The sequence below is a fragment of the Python bivittatus genome, unplaced genomic scaffold (genome assembly GCF_059951505.1).
Source record: "Python bivittatus isolate LINGU-HERP-01145 unplaced genomic scaffold, Pbiv_v1 ctg000850_np1212, whole genome shotgun sequence".
Classification (NCBI taxonomy): Eukaryota; Metazoa; Chordata; class Lepidosauria; order Squamata; family Pythonidae; genus Python; species Python bivittatus.
In genome coordinates, this window is record NW_028277112.1 from 33121312 (window position 1) to 33135710 (window position 14399).

General features: G+C 36.5%; 1 protein-coding gene across 9 annotated transcripts in view; it reads left to right on the forward strand.

Annotated features, from left to right (window-relative positions):
• CDC14B (cell division cycle 14B) overlaps positions 1–14399 on the forward strand; it is a 61951-nt gene that overhangs the window by 11056 nt on the left and 36496 nt on the right. For 6 of the 9 annotated variants that reach the window (XM_088130017.1, XM_007429485.4, XM_007429487.4 and 3 more), the window contains exons 2-4: positions 2446–2539; positions 7219–7294; positions 9425–9517. In XM_088130017.1, the coding sequence (XP_087986143.1) occupies positions 2446–2539; positions 7219–7294; positions 9425–9517 (263 nt within the window). Of the gene's footprint in view, positions 1–81; positions 842–2445; positions 2540–7218; positions 7295–9424; positions 9518–14399 lie in introns of those variants that run through there. The other 3 variants (XM_088130020.1, XM_007429486.3, XM_088130021.1) reach the window with 3 other exon arrangements.

Below are 14399 nucleotides of genomic sequence, written 5' to 3' on the forward strand. Positions count from 1 at the left end.
GCAAGAGAAACACACCAGGCGGCCAGGAAAGAACAGAGGCCGGCCTGCCAGGCGGTGATCAAAATCTTCCATTCCTCCCATCAGCAGCTAGGCTAGGCCGAGGTTTCAGGGAGGCTCCTGGACTGGGCAAGAGCGGTTCCTTACAGTGAGAAGGGCAGCAGTGGCGAGTGGCTGGCAAGGAGGGGCTCTGCTTGCTTTGCCAGCCAATGGCTGCTGCTCGGCGTGAAGTCTTCGAGAGCCGCCTTTGACTGAAGGAAGGGGACGCGTTAATGATTGTTGGAAAACTGTAGTCAAGGCGTCCTTTGGCCCAGAAACAGAGGAGCTGGCGTCGCGTTCAGAACAGCGAGTTGGGGCGCCTGCCGCGCGTTGCTCTTGAGGCCCCTTGCAGGCAGGCACGGCGGTCCGGCGTTTGGAAATTACTCCTTGGGCTCAAGAAGGGGCTGGCGTAGGGGGCTCAAGAAAGCGCGCGGGAAGGGCTGGCGGCACCCTCGAGACTGCCTGCTGAAGGAGGGAGCCGCGGTAAAGCAGAGGGAAAGGGCTAATGGACGAGAATTGTGGCGCCTTTTTCGGAGCGCCCCTCGTTCTGGTGTTCGCCTTGGCGCGGGAAACGCTCCTTTTCCCCCTTGGAAAATAGAATAGGGACGCTGCGGTTAGTAACTCCAAGGAAGGGGAGAGCCTTAGGAGTTTCTGTCCGCGGCTCTAAAAGTCAGGAGCGACCTCCGCAGCAGCCATTTCCAGCAGCTCCGTGCTCCTCGCCCAGTCCCTGGTTTCTAGGTTAAATGTTGATAAACAGGGATGAACGCCGCCAAGCGCTTGCCCTTCTGCGTGGAGTTGGTTAAAGGTAAGGAAACAGCGGAGCTTTAAAAAAAAATGCGGGCAGGGGAATGGTGTCCCCGTGTTGTGCGTTTAAAATTTCGACGGAACAGGCAGCAGTTTTTTGCAAGTGGGGAGAGAAGCCAATTAGTTCCTCGGGTGGGGGTTTTCAGGCCTTTTCTTGATATATGATACATTGATAAGTGGTTTAAAACAAAACAGCAGTACAGCAGGTATGCTGCATAACAAAGAATTTTTCTGCCTCTCTTTCTCGAAACCTAATCTGTAAGCCATTTAAATTTTAGGAGTAAGTGGAAATGATTGTGTCTAAAGTTTTTAGCCTCTTCCCCAAAACTCCCCAAATTGCAGACTTCCAGTAATTGGTGGTGTGTCTACTAGCCTCTTTGCCTACACATACACAAATTTTTGCCATTTTAATTGAAGTGTGGGCAACAAACACTTGCATTCATTAGGACTTCCACATTTTGTGGTAAGATATGTAGGCTGAAGTTTTTTTCAACAGTCTTGTGATTGTACTGAACAGTTGTGGAATAAGCATATTTACATGGAAATAAATTCATTGGGACATAATAGGACATCTCAAGTGTTGTTAGTATAGCATTGGGCTAGTTGTTTTACAAATGTAACAAATGATGTAGCAGTCCCTTGAAATTTTTTATTCAGAAAGAATTAAGTTAGCATTGTTCACAGTTTTGGCTTTTGTGCAATGTACAAAAGCTTCTTTGCTTTCAAAAGAGAGTTGTAAAAATAACTATGTTCTTTCCCCAGTTTAATTTCAGAGCTTTACCAACCAATTAGAGATGAATTATGTCCTAGCCACTACTTTTATCTATATTTCCCACCAGCCTTTTAACTGATTTTTTCCTTTGTTTAAGAAATCTAACTGTCACAGATAGTAATAATTTAAGATCTCCGACTGCGTATGTTGCATAAAAATTAGTCATGGGAAGAACAGGACTGTGCCCCTTCTGCAACTCTGCTTAGAGACCATGTTAAGTTATTCACCTCATATTTAGTGTCCATGAGTAACATGAATATATCTGCAAGAGAAAGTCTATACATGAGTACCTACCAGCAGTGGGCTTTCTTCATGTTTTGGAACTTAAAAGTCCCCAAACAAGGAAATTGCCAAGATTAGAAAACACTGTGATGAGATATATATTGCATAACTCCATTTCTAACTTATGTATTAGGAAGTGAGGCCAGTAATTTCAGCGATAGGCCATAAATACAGCTGTACTGTATTAACATGTAATGTTCCTTCACATGATTCACATGTGTGAATGGCTCTTTAATAATTATTTTAATGTGGCAGAGAAAAGGATTGTACTTTCAGTGCAGTAGTTTAGACTTGTCTTTGACAACTCAGGGTATGAATATGAATTTCTCATATCCAAATTTAACAATTCATCCTCTACACCATATTGAATAGTTATTAATGCTTATATTGCCAATCTCCTGAAAATAGCCTCAGATTTTGAATGGAGGTTTTTATTTTTGCAGTTGTAACTTGGCTAAAAAAATTACATAAATCTATCAGCACATTTTCTACAATTGTTTTTGTGTTCATTATAAATACTAGTTCGGTGTTTTTGTTTGTTTCAATTTCAGATCGTCTTTATTTTGCCATTCTGTTCCATAAACCAAAAAGCAGTAGTACAAGTACACACTATTTCTGCATAGATGATGAATTTGTGTATGAAAAGTAAGTATAATATTCTTCCCTTGTTCTGTAAGACGGAAATAAATATGAGCAACAGCATATTTAAAGAATACATTGAGAAACTTTCTCATAAAATAAATATAGATATCTAGTCTTCTATCATTGGCCAGCTGGGGCCTGTCAGACACCTTTGATCCTAGAAGTAGTATATATATTGTGTCTAGTAACTCATAGCCTTATTCTCCATAAGTTTGACTCATGTAGTCTAAATTGTTGACCACCACTACTTGTGACAAGGAATCATGGCATGATTTCTCTATACCTTACATGTTGGTATGTGTAAATTTTATATATTTGCCTTCATGTCAGTCTGGACTCCTGATGATAGCTCGGACAAATCCATGCAATTTTCTTGGTAACATTTTCAGAACTTTTTTGCTATTGCCTTCTTCCCATTACTGCCCCAAAGTTACCCGGCTGTGGTTTCTAGCCTGATGCCTTTAAGCCTATACCAAACTGGCTCTCTACACAGGAAATTACTTCCTATTTTTTTGTCCTGAATTTCCCAGCATTCAGCTTCATTGGGTGGCCATGGTATATATCTCAATCTATTTAAATAGGTTGAATTAGTTCAGTAATTGAAACCAAAACAAGAAGCTTGATTGATTTGTTGCTTTCAACAGATAATTTATTCAGATTGAAAATTCAGTCAAGTCTGCTTTGAACTGAATCTTCCTAGAGTCCTACTTTCTAGTACCATGATAGGAAATGCTTAACTACTAAAATGTACTAAAGTAGGAGATTTTCAGGTTTCTCAAAATATCTGGAGTGCTGTGAACATCATTAAAATAGTCTGTCTAGAGGGTTTTTTATGTGTGTGTGCCTTCAAGTCAGTGTTCACTCCTGGCGACTGCCTGGACAAATCCCTGCAGTTTTCTTGGCAAGATTTCAGAAGTGGTTTGCCATTATCTGCGTCCTAGGCTGAGAGAGAGTGACTGGCCCAAGGTCACCCAGCTGGTTCATGCCTAAAATGGGGCTAGAACGTAAGGTCTCCTGGTTTGTAGCCTGATACCTTAACCACTACACCAAACTGGCTCTACATAGAGGGATTGCCTGGTTGCAAAGAATGAGGTGATGAAATAGGAATACAGTCTGAGAATACTTGCTCTCCCAAAATATAGTAATGTGCTGGCTTACTACAAAGATAGCTTTAAGCTGACTGAACTGTCTGAAAAGTAGAGTATTCAGTTGCCCCGCATATTTATTTCCTTTCCTAATTTTTTAAAATAAAAAGCAAATGTCAGAAGGACTTGGCAGGAACCTAGGGAGTGTCTTGAAGTGCCAAAGTGCATCGCGTAGTTCAGAAGAAGTAATTTTGTAAAATACAGTTGGAACAATTAGCAGCTAAAATTAGTGGCAGTGAAAAGGGAAGGAAGAAGATAAGATGTTAATATAAGGAAATGTATTTTTACTTCATTTCATTGGGACTAAATAAAAGGAACACAGTAAATAGTGATTTGTTCCCTTTCCTTACTGCTACTGAGAACGCACAGCCTCTGTTTTGCAAACACTATTTGATTTTTATTATGAGATTGGTTGAAGCTTGTTTAAAACTTTTGTAGTATGTATATCATTTTTATAAATGAAAATTAGATGGAGGTAGAGAAAGTTTATTTAAAACAGAAGTCATTATATTGCTGCAAGAATCTAGCATCTATATCCATCAGTGTTTTCCAAGAACCAAAAAATGGAATGCTGGAAGTGGGAAAGAGCATTTTAAGTTGGGGGTCTTTAACTTTATGATGTTCTTCCTAGAGATACCAGGCAAAAATTTAAACAAATTCCCAGGAGTTTAAGAATGTTAAGATCTTTTTCTAAAGTTTAAACTTGGAAGCAAATTGATATATTTATTTCTTTAACTGTATAAATATCTTGATGTTTTATATTTTGCATTATTACATTTAACTGATCTGAAGCATAATTCATGTTGAAGAAACATGATTCATGTTGAATTGAAAAATAAAGATAAATGTCCCTGTCCTCAGAGTCTCCATTGAGTTGAGCTCTTACTTCTGGTGACTTCATAAACATTTCCGTGTAGTTTTCTTGACAGCAAAATGGAAATAATTTGCCACTGCATTCTTCCAGGATGTTTTTTGACTTCCCAGTCTAGCTTACAACTTAATGTAATACCGCAATTGTATCCCATCCAAGTATTAATCAGGTCCATTCCTTCTTTGTTTCCAAGCCGAAAAAGGTCAGTTGGGCAGTGCATTTTCTAGTATGGAGGCTAAGCATGCTTCATTGATTAATTATTGTGGCTAAAAATACTTGAAAGATCCACATTTCATGAATTTACACTGGGAAACTTGTGGCCTACCAGATGTTCTAGAATTCTTAGCTCTAGTGAGAGGTTAACAATAATGGCAGTGGATATCCAGTACATCTAGAGAGCCCCAAGTAGGGAAAAGTGGCTTGGACAGTGCATCACTGAATGAAAAGCAGTTGAAATAAAGAGAAGGAGATATTATGTTGGTGTACAGTAGTGATGGTGAACCTTTTGAGCTTGGCATGTCCAAAATTCGGAAAATGCCTAACTGGATTCTGCTGGCGTGCCACCCCCTGAACAAAAGTGAAATAATTCTTTACATATTCATTTATTTAAAAAAATACAGTCCAATCATGTGTGGTGCTATGTATTATATAAAGAAACGTCAAATAATTACAAAAATGAAATACGAGTAAAACAAACTCAGTTCCTTTGGTCACTCAAGCAGGGAAAATAGTTGTCGGGTCACCTAAAATGCTGTATACCAGGTTTGCCGTCACTGGTATGCAGCATTCTCATTAAAGGCCTGCAGAGAATCCTCCAGAAGTTACAAATATCAATCCAAAGCACTAAATATGGGAACCTATAGCCTTCTTTACTGCAATTATTGCAAATGAAAATGGAGTTGCAGTGCTATTTATGGTGGATAGACTCAAAAACATTTCCTGTCATCTTTCCATGGTATCTCACCATAGCATTAGGGAGTTATTGTGAGCAACAATTTCGTATTTACCTTGAGATGGTTGAAATAGATTACTGGGTTAAAGCTAGAGACTTCAATTCATTTTAATGATATGAATCAGTTGAATTATATTAGAATAATCTTGCAGTCCAGGGGAATTGGTATGTAGGTGTCAATTTTATGCACCTGTCTAAAAGGTTTTCTCATAACATTTCACTGTGCTAAGGGGAAATGGTTGTTTAGTTTTCAAGTTGTTTGGGTCTTTGGCTGCCAGAGCTTAAAAGAAATTGCTGTCTATGTGCCTCAAATGTTTAGATGTTGATTTGTCTTCCTCTAGGGCAGTCTTCCCTATTCTAGTTCCGTCCAATTATTTTGGAAGTTCTGGGAGTTAAACACAAAAGATCTGAAGGAAAAAATTGGGAAATGCTGCCCTAGATTTAGATATTTCTTGGCTGTGAAATAATAATCTTAGCTGTTTTCCCCTAGATAGCACTAGTTGACTAAGAATTTTCATGTTATTCCTTGCACATTGTTTACAGAAGATGTATCCATCATGAATGGGAAGCAAAACTATAAAGTCATTCTAACTTAGGTATTTCATGTTTGGACTGGCTTTGTTCCCAACTATTTTATATGGATGTGTTGATTGGAATTCTGAAGAGAGCACCTACATTTAAGCATCTGTTCATTCATAAAAGTTTCAATCAGGATATGTGTCTTCTGTTTCTGCATGAGTCATAGATATGTTTCTTTGTATTCTCCTGGAGTTCAAGATGGTGCAAATGATGACCTGGCTTTATAATTTTATTTATTTATTTATTTATTTATTTATTTATTTATTTATTTATTTAATTTGTCCCCGCCCATCTCCCCACAATGGGGGACTCTGGGCGGCTTACAACACACACTTATAATCTCACATTTAGCAACCATAGTCCAATCACATTGGTTGTCCTTATGGTGCCTCTCTGTCAGTGTAACCTGCCATAAGATCCTCTGAATGGTGGGTAGGTTATAAATATTATGAATGAATTAATACATAAATATTGGTTAAAAAGTTAGTTCAGAGTAGAGATGTATTTAAAAATACAACAGGCAATGTCCTATTTAGCCATGATGAGCAGTCTGATTTTGTCTCCGCATCTGTTGGCTCTTCTTCAGTTACATCCAGTGAAGAACTGGATCAGTTAGAACCCCAAGAGTACTGGCTTATAGAGAGAAGCAAGGCCAGATCAATGAATCATGCAGAGTTGAATCAATCAGCTCTCTTTGTGAGTTGATACTTTAGCCTTATATGTACCCTTAATTGTCTAATCTATTTGCAGCACATTATGTGTATATTATTGAATTAGTCACCTTTACTTTACCTTTTAATCTAAGATGTGTCTACAAAATATTGTATTACAAGTTCTAAAGTGGTTTCACCGTTTATTGACTTTATAATCTAGGAGGCACTGTAGACCTATTTGACAATGAATGTAAGCCTCGCATAATTTTTTTCCCACCAATAGTTACAGCGTGTTTCAACGGTTAACTAGAAAGAGATTGGGGGGAAAATACGATGCCAGTTATCATGCCTGCTTATTGTAATTTAAGCAGTGCAGTGGGAGCATGTGGAGAGAATGTGGTTTTTTGAACAGACGTTTCAATAAGGTCTTTTTTTTTCCTTCCCTGTCCTTCTCTTCTCCTTCTCCCTCCCCTTTTTCCAAGCTTCTATGCAGATTTTGGCCCACTCAATCTGGCAATGATTTACAGATACTGTTGCAAGCTAAATAAAAAATTAAAGGTAAAATCTAATAGTTCGGTCATTCTGAGTTTCTTTATAAAATGTTAGAAGGAGTGAACATTCTTTTCTGTTTGTCCAGTATGCACCTTTTAATTATTTCATACCCACCTCCCAGATGAAGTAATAAACTCTTAAGATTTATTTTGCTACTCATGTTGTTACCCTAGTGAAGGAGAATGTGTTTGCCAGAAGGGTGGGAAAATAAGTGTGATAAGTTTTACTTTTTTTATTTCAGAGTATTCATAATTGGGAATTCATAATGTGGCTAATGATTAAAGGTAGAAACACAAACATACAAAACTTAGTCCTAGTAATATCAGGAGCAGAAGAAACTTGAACTGTGGGATTGATGTGCCCTCCCTTCCCTGGAATGCATTGTACTGGTTACTTAACAATGTCTGGCCTTTAGTTACAGAAGCATATTTCTTTAATATGTATTTTTTTAACAGCTTATCCATATTCATGGTTCTTCATGTTCCTGAAAATGGTAGTACTGTCACACTTTAGTCAACTTATTATATAAAGCATAATACTGAAAATACAGTCCCAATATTCTTTGGGGATGTGCTTTAATGTATGAATAAATAGCAGCAACAATATCTGCTTAGTTTTCATGATTTCTTTGAAAGTGAAATAATTTTTAGTTACTGTGCTTGTTTTTATCAAATGTGTCATGATACAAATAAATAGCTTGTGATTTATCTCTTTTTTTTTCATTGTAAGTAATCACATGTAACAGCTGACTGAGCTATATGGTAACTAGCCAGTTATTTTCAGGCAAGTATAAAAGCAGTATCCAGTAGTGTCAGTCATAGTTGACACTATCATGATATGTGGCATTGTGAAAACCATTGGAACTTCTAAAATGCAGTAGTATCAACAAAACACAATTCAAATGATTTTCCAGATGTTTCATGCAGCTTCCAATTACTTAGTATTAATCTGTCTAATATTAAAGAAAATATAAAAGCCTATTTGGCAGATGTCTGTGTAATAAAGTATTCAGCTTTTGAAATTCTATTGAAATATGAAACTCAAAATCTTACTCAACACATAGCTATACTCTTGAGATTAAACACTTTGCAGATGATGAGTTGTCAGTCTGGAATTTAAAATATTATGTGGCGGCCTAATTCTTGAATTATATTATTCAAATTACTCTGCAAAACTCCATTTCATGGTAATTATGCTTTCAGTGATTTAGTGTCCTTAAGAGCTGGATGTTTTGTAGATACATGTCTTCAGGGATATGGACACTGTATGTTCTAGGTTATGTTGCACCCTTTCTGCTGTAAACGAATAATGATTTCTCACAGGCAGGAAAAGAATTATACATCTTAAACCACTGTGTAAATTAATTGGATTTTTTAAACCAGCAAAGCTGAGAAACATTGTTCTATAATAACTTCATTCTATAATTGAATTGATCAAAAATATTGAATGAGCCAATCAGTCAAGCATGTTGGAACCTTCTAAATTATTTCATTAAACTACGTATTAGCTTAAAACGGTGCTTCTTAAACTTTTTGCTCTCAGGACCCCTTCCCACTTTTAAAAATTATGGATGACCCCAAAAGAACTGTTGTTTGTATGGATTGTATTTATTGATATTTACCATATTAATAATTAAAATTGATGTATTTGTAAAATGTTTATTTATTGAATCATGTAAAAACAACAATATTAAATCCATTAGATATTAACATAAATAAAATATTTTTCGTGGAAAAATGCTATTTTTTAAAACAAATAAATAATAATGAGAAGAGTTACATTGTTTAAAATGTTTGCAAATATCTTTAATATCTGGCAAATAATTTTGATTTTGCAGACCTCTGAGAGGGTCTGGGGGGGGCTTCCAGGGGGCCTCAGACCACACTTTAAGAAACACTGTCTTAAAATATTAATTCTAATGTTAATTTTTCTCTTGTTATCTCTTTGTTATGTATAAGAGTCCAAATGCCATGTTCTTTTTTTATAGTAGATGTTGTCATGGAACTGCCACTGTGTTACTTCTTAAATGCAGTATCTCTGCATGTTATCTGATGTATTTGGACTATTTAAGTTCATTAATTAATACGTTTAAAATCCAAGGAGTCCAATTATAACTTTGTTCATTTCTTGATGCAGTCCTTTACCATGTTAAGGAAGAAGATTGTTCATTATTGTGGTTTGGATCAGAAAAAGCAAGCCAATGCAGCTTTCCTCATAGGGTCTTACACAGTAAGTATTTTAACATCTAAATTGGCAAGGCTCACAAACTTGACTTTTATTCAGCGTTGGAGTTGGAGATAGGTTGCAGGTTATCTGCTTTTATATGCAGTGTATAAGTAGAAACATATTCTTTTGTGTTTGAAAGGTCAAAGAGTTATACTCCTATGTTCATTTTCTTTCATCAAAAGGCTTCTGTATACATTCTCTAGATTTTCAAAGTTACAGAAATTATTTAAATAAAACAGAATTGAAAAACAGAAGATTTTGAAATGGCAGACACAGAGGTGACTCAATCTGAGTGGCAATAAAGCGGGGGAGAGCAAAATGCTTGTTTGAAAGAAAGGGGGGGTTAGAAACATATTCCCAAACCGGGGGGGGGGGGGGAGAAAAGCCTGGTGCTAGTGAGCATATCAGGGGCTATAAAGAGTGGGAGAGAGCAATCCCAGTTTGGTTTCATGGCCCACTATCCCATGACATTCACTGTTTAAAAAAAGAAATAATGGCATATTTTGTATCAGCACTCTTAAATGTAGTTTCTGTGAAGTTACTCACACTGATTTTGATAGCCTTGAAGTACGCAAGTTTGGGATTACAGCCTTATTTTAATTTCTGTCTTTATTAATTACAGCCACTCCTCATTTAGCAACTACCTCAGTAAGCAACCATCCACAAATACAATAGCAATAAATGGTAATAATTCATTTTCTGACCTATGCGGACATTTACAACCAAATTTTCTGCTGCTGACAACAAAAGTCTTCAGTGTGAAAGTGATTAAGGTCTGGTCAGTTTCAGGCAGCAGCATGAGGGTTGTAATCAACTAATTAAGGTCAAAGAGCTGAGCTTGTCCACTTGCAGTTAGCACTTTTTAGGGAAATTTGTACTGCAGAGAAAAGCAGCTCAGGGAGAGATAGCTTGTTTAAGCAATCTCTTCACCCTGCAAGGAGGCAAAAAAAAAGGGGGAGCGGGGAATGGATCAAGCACAGGACCCTGTACAAGAGAACTTTATTTGAATGAGACAGCAGCAACCAGTGATCTTTGCAGCATCTCTCTCTCTTTCTCTCAGTCACATGTTCACTTAGCAACCATTTCGCTTAACAACAAAGTCACTGGAATGCTAAATGAGGAGAGGGTGTAGTTATAATTTTTGTGTAAAAAGTGATTTCATTCATGTAACTGCAGGGATCAACCAGTGAGGGCAGGATGGGAAAGTGAGTGGGCTCCTGACCATGAAGATGTTTGCTTCATCATGATCTTTTTTCATGCTACCTGTATAGGATACATGTTAAGGCACACTCATTTTATGAAGAGTAAGTGGCGTGGTCCACTGATTCTGATCTGATTATCCAAAAATAATAGCCCTTATGAAAGTCCTTGCTATTCAGTGAACCAATTATATTAATGGCGTTTGGAATTGTGATTTTAATATTTTTCATAAAATTGTTCTTGTGGTATCCATGCATTTGTTAATAACACACAAAAACTTTTTTTAAGCCATTCTTAAAGTAAGATCAAGGACAGTAGCGATCATAATTATTTTCTCCTATCCATGAAGGGAGATTGGTGTCATGGTTTTGAAGACTGCTCCTGAGAGCCATATGGTGGATGCAGCATTGTTCAACTCAATCTAGTATGTTATTATTGTGCAGTGTAGCGCAGAGTTTTTATTCAGAGAATCACACTATTCACACTTGCTTATTTAATTGTCCTGCAGTACACAGACATTCTTCTAGTCCAATTCCGTTGTTGCTAGCAACTGAGGAGGGCGGAATCCTTTTTCTATTAATTATTTTTGGGCCTCACTGACTTGATCTGTGACATTATAATATCACCCAAGAGGCTAGTTTTGGTTGATTTGGGGTGGATTGTAAGATTTAAATAGAAGAAATCATGCAATCATAAAATAGTGTTTTTATGTGAACTGGGAATGCTCTGGGGCTTTGTTAATGAGAGCTGTACGCAGCCATTGCGCCATTGCTTGTCCACCTCTAATTTATAACATCTAACATTGTCAAAGCTGATTTATCACTCTGTTATTATAGCAGAAGAATGTGGATAAAATCATCTTTATTTTAACAGAAGTATAGCCTCATCTGTTTTCATTGCAATTCCAAATGTACTATAGATTTCTCAGAATTGATACTCTAAAAAGAATTTAAATATTTAGTTGGCTGGATTAGTTAATCCAAAAAGATTGTTTTAAAATAGTTTAATCAACTAGAATGTTGATATAAATTAATTGGATAGTACATTTTATGTAACATGAAAACTTGAACTGCAGTTTTCTTAGAGGTTTTCTCACTTTTGTGCACACAATAAAATACCTTTACTAGGATAAGTAATATATGTATTATAAGGTGTAAAATGTTACACATATGTGTAACATCTTAAAACAAAATACATTTTTCTTCAAACCAGTGGTTTTATTCATATAAAATATCTGCATGTTTATTTAGCTGACGATATAATTAAAATCTTGTGATTTTTCTTACTCATATCAACATTATCTTGATATATAATGCCTTTCCAAACAGGAATTTCCTCTTCTTTAAAAAAATGTTTTTACAAATTTATTTCCCCCTGTCTGCGCGTCTGTGTAAGAGAGAAAGAGAGAGATCAATCAATTGATCTGGTCTTTTCAAGTTGAAGGCCCAAATGCCTTGGGCAGACTATACAGGATAAGAATGAATAGTCTGGATTATATTTTATTTTTGAATTCTGGTGCTCTGTGGCTGTTGCCCTTAAGGATGGAAGTAGTGGTATTTAAGATAGAAATAATCATATTGCTCAATGCTAAATCTCTTTTTCAAAGAACTTGTGATGGTTGTTAATAGCCTTGCAATTCTAGTCTGTGTTTGAAGTTGTATTAGATGTTTGTAGAGGTTAGATGTTTGAAAACCTTTAGTAAGATTGCAAGGAATATTAAATATGAAGAGTTATGTTAACCACTATGTAGGACAGACAGGCAGAAGGCTAGCAGAGCGCATCCAGAAGACATGATGAAAACTCCTTAATCTCACAACACATGGACAGACATAACCATAGTTTCACCTGGGAAACTGTCAACATCTTAGACCAAGCTAAATCCAAAAATGTGAGGGATTTCCTGGAAGCTTGGTATTCAGAGAAGATAGCCATCAAAAGGCACATAGAGATAAACAACATCTACACAGTAATCAAAAGAGACAATAAAAAGGAAACAAAAGACCAGAACAGCTCCTCACCAGCAATCATCACCCAGATAAGCAGAGATTAACACCAAGAGTATCACCAGACATACAATCTAGCAGCAAACAATACCCTAATCAAGGAATTGGGGGGGGGGGGAGACACCAACACTGGCGGAGGCAAGCCGCTATATATAAACAGAGAGCAAACCCCATTCCTTTCTAGCACTGAAGATGTTACCTAGCCGGGTAATGAAACCTTTGCAAGAAAACAACCAAGCTCAGAGAACCCCAAGGACTCCACAGTTCAACCCTGAGCTACACATACTCTGTTCTGTTGGTACAGAGCTTTTAACCATTTTTACAGTGCAAGTTCTGGTGTAAATTACCTGGGTTACAATAGCATTGAATTTAATAACTCATCTAGTGGCTATCAATTGAATGTTAATATTTTAAAGCACCTAATGTAGTATAGCTAATATTATTGGATATCTTTTACAATAGGTTTTACAAGAGTTTATATAAATCTTTTGGTAGTATGGTAATTTTGTTTAAAATCCATTTAGTATATTCTTTCAGTAATGTATTACAATAAATGCATTTTTTCTAATTGTTATTGTGTTCCTCAAAATATAACTGTCAAAATAATATTTTCAGGTTTTATAGTGCATCACAATTATAAAATATATTTTTAAGTTTAATTTTAGAAATAAACAGTTCCGTACAAACTCATCCTTTATTACACAATTCAGAGAAAGTTAGATAAGCTTTGAGGTCAGTGGCTCTTATATGTTTAATTGGTTTTGGGGCCCAGTTTAGAATATCACATGTAAACTTGGGCAAAGAAGATGAAGCCTAAAGTGTGTTTTTTTCATAACGCTATCAATAACACTTTATGAAAATGTGTATGCGGGACCAAAAGAGTGCTGCTTGCTTTTTCTGCTCCATCAAGGTTATAAAACATTGTAATGACAGGGATTTTTATTTTATGGATGTTTCTCGTCTTCCTGGTGACACACCTATTTTTTGTTAAATCCTGTCAAGTCCTTTACTTTCCTACCACATTCAGTAAGAATTTCATACACAGAAAATGTTTAACTATGTAAAATTCTGCAGGAGAAGAAAGTGTTTGAAATAACATAAAGGGATTGCAAAATTCCTTAAGACCCTGTAGATTTTCTTAGTAATCTGGTTTTGAGTCTTTTCTAAACATTTCTCATCTCTATATAACATTGACATTTCTTATATACAGAGCGGTACTGAAGTAATTAGAATGTATAAACTTGGACTTGTGCTGCTGGAAAGGCATATAGGAAATTTTGAGGAAATGAATAGAAGTAGCAATTAGAAATAAGATGCCATGGTTTTCATTTTGTTTAACTGAACACTAATATGCCAATTTTGTCTTAAAAGGGAGCACTGTGTGGGAAGAAACTTAGAATTCTTCATATTATCACACTAAACTTCTGCAGTAGATGTTTTCAGTCTACTAATATTACAAGGATTAACAGAGAATGTCCTTTCTTCTGTTTCCCTTTACGTGTCTTAATTTAGAAATAGCTTCTGTATGTCTTGTCCTCCTCTTCTTTCTTTGCCTTCTGCCTCCATCTCACTTCTTCCTTCCCAACCCTGCATTAACTTAGTAACAGTGTTTCTTTTTCTCAGGCTTGGCACTAATTATGTTTGGAGGGCAACCGTTCTTGGGTCCTACCCCCAAGAATTGC